The sequence below is a fragment of the Gordionus sp. m RMFG-2023 genome, chromosome 1 (genome assembly GCF_954871325.1).
Source record: "Gordionus sp. m RMFG-2023 chromosome 1, tfGorSpeb1-WG-v2, whole genome shotgun sequence".
In the NCBI taxonomy this organism is placed as follows: domain Eukaryota; kingdom Metazoa; phylum Nematomorpha; class Gordioida; order Chordodea; family Parachordodidae; genus Gordionus; species Gordionus sp. m RMFG-2023.
This window is the reverse complement of record NC_088775.1, coordinates 83,735,625-83,744,350: the sequence shown is the minus strand read 5'-3', so window position 1 is coordinate 83,744,350 and position 8,726 is coordinate 83,735,625. Positions and strand designations below refer to the sequence as shown.

The following is an 8,726-nucleotide window of genomic DNA, read 5'->3' as shown; positions in this document are numbered from 1 at the left end:
TATTAAAAAAAATAAAAGAATAAATTAAATTAAATTACCGTTTTTAAGTTTTAAAATTTATATATCAGTATTATATTTTTTATCTTGTTGCCACAGGCGAGAAATGGAAAATAATGGCATCTATTTAATCGTTCTCTAGAATTAAAACTGGAATGCTCAAAAAAATTTCTTAATACTCAGAATTAATAATTAACGCTCAGGAAAAATATTGAATGCTCAGAGTTATTTTTTATACTTAAATAAAAACTTAATTATCCAGATAAAATAATCAATTTTATTAAAATCATCTTCAATCTTCGATTTTATAATATCTGAAATTCAGTAAAAATTCTGAGCTATAAGTATTTTTTTTAATTTTGGGCAATTAAAAATTCTGGGCATTTTAGTTTTTTTATTCTGCGTGGAATAATATATCGAAGTAATGAGGATGAATTATACTTATCGTAATATAAAATCAATTAGGAATAAATAAGAATGATGACAGGAATCAGACATTGAATATAAAAATATGCCCTCTCCCTACAATAAATTGGAAGAAAAGCCGCACCTATTTTGATGTGCGGAGTAATCCTTTCTATATTTTAAATAACAGATAGAAAACTGCTCTAACATAGTATGGATGCCACCGTCTCGGGTTTGAAATATTTGATATAGCTGCATATTAAGTGTATTATGAATAAATTAAGAATTATTCTTGTTATACACAATTTAAATAAATAAGATAAAACAAAATAAAGTTAAGTTAACCTAGAAAAACAAAACCTTCATTTAAATAAAATGTTTTGGACGAAGTATGTACCTTTATCACCGGGTGCATAAATTTATTGATTTGGTAGATTTTAGAACCCAAAGCGATGAATAAAATTCCTGCGAAACCGTGTCCTCTCACCCACACCGAATTGACTGGACTATCGACCTTAGTTAATCCTCCCCACTATTTATGAAGTCAGTATACTCGCCTTCGACTATAACAAAAATAACAAAATATATCAGCTTCAATAAATTCATAAAACTTCCTACCTTATAATAATATTAATTGTGTAAACTGTAAAATCTTTGTCAGAAAATGTTTAGTTTTGTATTTTCCCCAGAAACCTAAATCCTTTCGAAAATCTCATTTTCTCTCTTTTATTTTGTTGCCTAGACAATTTCTTTGACAATTAACACACTCATTCGTTAAAAAATGAATGAAACATATGCAAAGGATCAAAATATGAGATTATTACAAAATGAAAATAGAGAGGTAAATAATATTTACATTAATTTTATTACTTTTTTATTAGTTAAAGGTACAAATTGATAGTTTAGAGCAAAGTATAATAGATTTTAATAGGATAATTCAGGAATTTCAGGTAATCTTTTATAATCATAAATGAAATAAATTTTTAAAGGAAAAAATTGCATTACAAGACAAGGATATAAAACATCATCAATATGAATATGAAGCACTTAAGTTTCATAATAAACAATTATGTAAAAGAGTAGAGTTATTGCAAAATGATCTAAATGGCCACACACCCTTTAAAAATCATAGATCACACAGTATGAATCATGAAACTAAAAAAGAGAATGATAAATTTTCGAGTTTTATCAATATTTCCAAAAAACAATTAGAAAATGAAGATTTTTTAAATTTACTTAATAGAGAATTACAAGAAAAAATTCAAATTAACCAAAAACTGAACAGTGATGTAAAATTCAGTTAAAAATGATTAGTTTTTATTTTCTTTAAAGATACAAGTTATAGAAGAAATTTATATTGATAAAATTTGTAAATTAGATGATGAATTAACTAAGCTCAAAAGTAAGATTATATTTTCAATATATTAATTTATGCTTTTTTAAGGGGAAAATATTGATTCAAAAACAACAGCAGGAAAATCTGTAGCAAATAATATGACCAATCATTTTCTAAATCACAAATCAATTATTGATAACAAATATGTACTTACCTATTTTTTCAAGCTGATGCAATCTATATCATTAAATTTAATCTACAATTTTATTCAAAATTATAAACTTTTGCAAATATCAAATGATATAAATAACAAATACTCTCCTACCATCATAGATTTTACCTCAAATTTATTATTGCCAAAAGAACTTGAATTAAGTGTTAAATCTCTGGAAAAGTTGACTCAGGTAAAAAAAACCTTAATTATAATATGTATAATTGATAGATAGATAATTTTATTCCCTGGTAAAATTAATGAGCTCCTCATTGAAACATTATCACAGCATAGTTTAAATCCAATTGATAAAGTAATCAATCTCTTTTTTCAAATATAAAATTCTAATTTATCTAGCCTCAGCACATTCAAAATAATTCCCAAAATCTTCAAAATCTCTCTTCTTCCTTTTCGGTTATTTCTTCCCTTGTCAGGTTTCTTAATTTATTTAAATTTTTTAAAATTATTTTATAATATTATATACCTTAAAAAAATAGTGAAGCAGATACAAACAAATTCGATGAAAACAATAATCTTAAATCTCTAATAAACAACACTGTCATTAGCCCCACCACCAATAATGATATACTGATTATGAATATAGCCCTATTCTTTGTCAAGTTATCAGAAGATATGTTGCTGTCATCTAAGTTTGATAATAAACTAATCAAAAATGTTTCAAATGGTCCTGAAAGATGTTTCGACATTTTGTTGAATGCGCTCAACATCTTTATTCAGAAATTTTTTGGGGAATCGCCTATAAACGACAATTTTATCACAAGTTTGTTAGTACATTCTTTGAGAAGGGGGGGGGGATTAAGTGGATCTGATTATTGAAAATAAATTATAAAGGATTTGTCTCCAAAATTAAAAAAAATATAATTATTATCCCACATTTCATTGGTTACATATTTAAACTTAAAAATTAACCTCTAAATGATATCAGGGAGTTGGATTTGATTTTGAGGATACCATTATAAAGGGTAGTATTCGCTACTTGCTTTTCTTATAAAGATAGCAAAACAAATCTCATTATCGGAAACCCTTCTCAAACAAAAATAAAATAATATAAAGATCCCATCGAAACCTATGCCAGTCAAATTAAGTTCCTAGAATTAAACCGGGACATAGCTAAGTGGCTTTCTAAAGAAGACGTCAACTGCGATCGGACCAAAGAGGAATCTAAATTTAACGCTAAACGTGCCACATACGTTGCGTATTTCCTAATTTTCGCCCGAAAAGTATTTAATTATATAAGTATTTTAAAAATTTGTATAAAATGAGGTGCGAAAATTTTTGCGCACATGGTAATTTTTAGAATTTTTTTTATAGAATATGTTACAATAATCACGTTTATTATCGAACGCAAAAAAAAATCGTAATAAAACTCATAAAAATGGTAAATAAAAATTGAAGAAAATACTATTAATTTGAAACCAATCAAATTTTACATGAATAATAGTGATTATTACTCGGGTATATCTAAGATCTTAATTTTTCGTTTTTTGACAGTGGGTAAAATTAAATTGACATTGATTGGGTTGTATTTTAGAGAAACTAATTCAGGGCAAGATAGGAAGGTTATAATTTATTTGAAACATTTTTTTCTTTTTTTTAAAAAAAGTTTATAGATCACGTTATAATTTTTTTTTCCTACCATTTATTTTTATTTGTCTCTTACTTGTTATTGTTTATTGCATTTTTTTTATGATTAAATTTAAGGTTTTTGAATTTTTCCAAATTGATAAGATAACTAACCTAATAGAAAGATAGAAAATAAAGAGGCAGCATGATTTATCTAATAAAATATATATCCCCATTTTTATTTCCTCTCTTTATTTTAACAGCTGCATGATTCCATAGATTATTTAGCCACAAAATCAAAAAGTTTGACTGGGCCAGAACCAAACGTAAGCCTTTTCATTTTTATGAGCGATATTTTTTTTGCATTACATCTCTTGATTGTCAGTGTGTAATCGGTTTTCATCTGCTGAGAACCTTTTATTTGGTTCATGGAACGGTTTAACTGACCAATGATCGTCACTATTTCATTTCATATCGAAATTGAGCTAGGATCAATAAAAAAATTATCCTTTATTAATCTCCCTTCTTTCTCACTTGTATAAATACTTTTTTTTAAACATAGATATTCTAGTCACATGATGCTGCAATGAATTTTGGAAGATAAGCCATTCGGCCTTGCTTTACATTTATTTTAAATAAATATTTTTTCCCCCAAATTTTTAAAGAAATAATAATAGAATATTATAAGGGTTTAACCAAAATTTAATGGGTTTTTTAAAAAAAAATGGCTCCTCAATATATTTCATAGAAGGAGATGGAACCATATAATAATTTAACATAAATTTCAAGTGGTGCATAATGATATTTATAAATTTTTGACTAGCATAAATATTTATAGATTAATTTGAGTTGTTTAACAAATATGGCGTCCGAATTGGACTTTTTTTCGAAGACCCATAACCCCAGACTTATTCATAAAAATTTAGATTTAGACAATTTTTGCATTTTGGCATGATCTATACTTTTCGAGTGTGTAGAAGATACTGCAACAAATCAAATCACCATTTGCATGTTACATAATGAATTATTATTTTTAGTCTTTTTTAAGTTTTCCTCACATTTGTTTATAGCTATAAGAAACCCTTAATTAACCCCCCCCCCCTCCTCAAAGGATGGGCGTTTAAGGTCCGCTGTGGATTTATATGCGGCACTGGTTTCATACAAGTCTTTGATAATGATTGAAATATTTATATTATTTACTATATATACATACCTTTTTTTTGATTGAAATCGATAAAGGCGGATTACTGGTTATCACTGGGAACGGCTCTGACCAAGGAATTTGATTCGGTGAAGGAAGACATTTTTAATACTATTTTCCGAGAGGTATTAAAATACATCAACATGGGATACATTATATAATCATATTTTTTTCCATCCCATTCTCAATAAGTTGTTAAATTATTCTTTTTTTTAAAAAATAAATAAATAATTTACAAAATCGAGTTTGGACGCGTATTGTATAAATGCGAGAATCGTTATTTTACTTTTGACGCATCCTATTAGAACGTTATTACGATAATACTTATTTTTTTTAGATCGAAAGCCTCCTATTATTAAAGTTATTGCATTTGGGTAGTGTAGTTAAACGGCTTGATTTAGGATTTTAGCCAAAATAATACTATGCAAGCCTCGAGATTTCGTTAATAAATGTCCAAACCTTTCTGCCAATCTATGATCGAAATCTTCAGGCTTGCATTATATTTTTTGGCTAAAATATTGAACAACACCACATTTTGGAATGAAGGCTCTCGCCATTTAATTGTCTCTGTTAATATTAATTAAATTAAATTGTATCTATATCTTAATTTTTTTTTATCGTATTATCGCCAAGGCTTAGGCTATACGTGATATTTTATTTTAAATAAAACTTTGTTTACACTCGTTGTAGATTAATAACGTAGATTTGTCTTAATAATTGAATAATCAAATATTCATTTCCAAAAAATTAGAATATTCTATTGTTTAAAAATTAAAAATTAATCTTCTGTGCTTTGTTGAATTAATTTTGAAAGAATTCCTATGTTTTAATGTAATAGGATTCAGTATAATTTATTACTATATTTGTAGTTTTAAGTTTTTATATAATGACAACCAAAACGCTCAATTTCTCAATCGTGGTGAGAACACTTTGATATGGCCTAAGCTTAACTCAATTTTTTTTTAAAAAATGCTTACGGAACACTCCATCCAACTATCTTTCTTATTTTTGTTTCTATCTTAATTTTTCTAAATTTCTGCCTATATATATATTTTTCCGCTGTTATTTTATTTCCCACAATTTAGGAATATCTTTATGATATAACACCCCCCCCCCCTTCCCCGCCTCTTAAGTCTGCATTCATATTCGTGGCGATATATCAAAAATTAATGTAAAATTGTTATATTTATATCATTTTTGATACTTCACCGCGAATTCGCACTAATTATGAATGAGGGATAAGTCTTACGCCATATTTATAGTAAACGCGATTTGTTCAAGCGGTGATTTAACGTTATCGAAATAACATCTGATTCTTCACAGCGATAATAATTTTTGAAAATAAAAATAGAAATAATTATTTTTTATAATATTTCAGAAATATCATATATCTTTTAAACTTTTCACAATTATTTTTATATCATCGCATCACAAAATTTTTTTTTCTTCAAATTTTCTCATGGAGTTTTCATCGTTGCTAAATATTTTATTAATTATACCTATTTATTGTCTTGATTTTGTAAATAACACAACTCTAAATACCGCACCGCTTAAATAAATTCCATTTAACTACAAAATGAGGCCTTAAACTAAATGATATTTCAACCTCAAAAAAAATCATATTTTAGCATTTCTCTATTAACATCGTATTGAATAGAACTATGGTGATCCATCTAGTCTCATATTTTTAGATATTTGCCAAAAATTGATCTGGTAATTATCCGATCGATTTTGGGTGAATATCGGAAAATATTGAGTCGGTGAAAAATTTTAATGATAATTTATGGATTGACACAATATTTATATAGTTATATCGAAAGGAAGAAACGACACTCGCACATTTCAAGGGTAAAATATTGGCGAGGGACAAAAGACTTATGCAATTTTATGATCAAGAAAGAAAAATTATCGAAGAAGATTTGGCTTACCATAAAAGCCGATTCGTTTACGTGATGGATGAGGTTTTTTATAAAGGAAAATTTTTTTTCTTATCCAGGAATATCGGGGGGGGGGGTAGATGGACTGGGTCCCTTGCTCTATCCATTTAACTTTTTTTTATCGAACTTCTAACTTTGCATAACTGTACGGATAAGTCGCAGTTTTTATTTTGTTTTAGAAAAAAGTGGGAGTATAAGCAGAATAAAGTGGTACATTATAGGATTTTCCTACTAGTTTTGATATTATTAAATTTTTTTTAAAATGAAATTCGGCCCAGCGTAATTTGTAACCCGGACTAAAATTTTTAAAATCAGACCCGGTTTTGGGCTGAACTTGCATGACTGTTATGAAGGAGAGGTGGCCGCCCAAATATTTTATTTAACTGATTTGAACGATAATATTATTACGATAACTAATAATTTTAAAATAAATTGAATTAATAATTAATGTTCTTATTGCTTGCACGATTTTTTGAAATTCATAAAGCATCCGTTTAAGGTGTTTTTTCTTTAAATACAAAATAATATTAAATCAAATTTTTAGAAAATAAATTGCAAAAAAAATTATATATTTTAGAAACATAAGTTATAAAAAATAAATGAACAATCACGATAAATTTTCTCAATAATGAAATTATCTATATCCGTCACCATAATTTTTCTATAAGATGTCGGCCATGGATCACAGAATGATTTGTGTGTTGAATCAAAAAGATATCGCGGATATAGAGCTTGCCAAATCCCTTCAAGAAATCGCCAAATTAAACGTAAAAATGATTATTATTGAGTATAGGGTAAAATTCAATCTATGGTTTGAAGATGATTGAAGCCCGGCTTAACTGATATCTTAAAATCGTTTAAACCCAAGGCTTCGCTTGTAAGCGCAAAATACCGCCATATCCAGGAAGCGACGCGTAATTAATCTCTAAATGATAGCCCTAGCTTTATAATTTAACATTATATATTTTGTAAATTACGCATCGCGGGATTTCGCGCTTACTGTGAACGAGGCCTAAGGAGGTGGAGACATTTTATAAACTATGCAGGCCGACTCTTTTTAACTTTTTAAATTAGAGTAATACAAATTTTCTAATTTTTTTAACTAGAATATCTTCTAGCTTTTTTTTCACAATGTATTTAACGGGAAGATTCATTATTATTATAACAAGATGCATGATTTTAAATTTTTTTTAAAAAATGTTTGAATCAGAATTTGGCACTAATAGTTACTATTTATGAAATTTATCTATAATAAATGTTTTTTTAGAATTATTCGAATATTATTAATAATTATGCATCTTACATCTTTACAATGTCTCTTTTAATAAAATAAGGAGGATATCAACACCATAAAAAAGAATTATGAAGATCAATTATCTGCCATGTCGGACCACGTGTGCGCTTTGAACGACAAACTAGAAGCATTTACTTCTTAAGATTTCCTATAATTATTTATACATTTTTATTATAGTAGTATAATCTCAATTATGATCATGATCACTATTACATTATACGATAAGAAATTATTATATATTTTTTATTGCGTTTATATTTGCTCATTGTTATTTATAAAAAATATTGAAATTACAACTACCTGCTATTTGATCCTAAGGAACAAAAATTTTGTAAGATTATAAATATGAAAGTCTTTGATTCTCATGCAATGAAACGCGATTTGGGAATATTGGATGAATGGTTGCTCTGGCGCTCACTATTACAAAAACAGCATTTTTTGTAAGATTAATAGTCTTCTAAGATTATAAACATCTGCCTGAATTTATTTATAAAATGAAAACGAATAATTTTTTTTTAAAATTATCTATGACGATTCTGAAAGAGGCAATTTTTTGTCCATAAAACAATGCTAGTAGTTTGAGAGCGGATTTTTATCAACCTGACAGAGTTTTTGAAAAATTTAGAATTGCTAAGAATCAGATTTGAATTCGTAATTTTTTAGTGAACGGGAAAGAAATTTAACTGTTTCATGAATTACTTATCATTTTCATACTTAGAATTTGAAGTATATAGTACGTATCAGTACTCAATCATTGTATT

The 8,726-nt window shown here is 27.2% G+C and overlaps 1 protein-coding gene across 1 annotated transcript; it reads left to right on the top strand.

The window, feature by feature from the left end:
- Nucleotides 1–1,165: 1,165 nt before the first annotated feature.
- On the top strand, nucleotides 1,166–8,242 carry LOC135931903 (uncharacterized). The gene is made up of 14 exons (XM_065469218.1): nucleotides 1,166–1,243; nucleotides 1,284–1,352; nucleotides 1,392–1,691; nucleotides 1,735–1,804; nucleotides 1,847–2,142; nucleotides 2,185–2,262; nucleotides 2,307–2,383; nucleotides 2,447–2,730; nucleotides 3,024–3,190; nucleotides 3,797–3,859; nucleotides 4,773–4,859; nucleotides 6,543–6,695; nucleotides 7,340–7,438; nucleotides 8,006–8,242. The coding sequence occupies exons 1-14, from the start codon at nucleotides 1,184–1,186 to the stop codon at nucleotides 8,105–8,107; spliced, it is 1,905 nt and encodes a 634-aa protein (XP_065325290.1). The 5' UTR covers nucleotides 1,166–1,183; the 3' UTR covers nucleotides 8,108–8,242.
- Nucleotides 8,243–8,726: the final 484 nt, after the last annotated feature.

Bases quoted from the DNA above. Each gene is read 5' to 3' on its own strand.
- LOC135931903 (XM_065469218.1), top strand. From the start codon at position 1,184: ATGAATGAAACATATGCAAAGGATCAAAATATGAGATTATTACAAAAT. The intron at 2,731-3,023 runs GTTTGTTAGTAC...AATAATATAAAG, and splicing joins AAACGACAATTTTATCACAA to ATCCCATCGAAACCTATGCC. The intron at 3,860-4,772 runs GTAAGCCTTTTC...AAATCGATAAAG, and splicing joins TGACTGGGCCAGAACCAAAC to GCGGATTACTGGTTATCACT.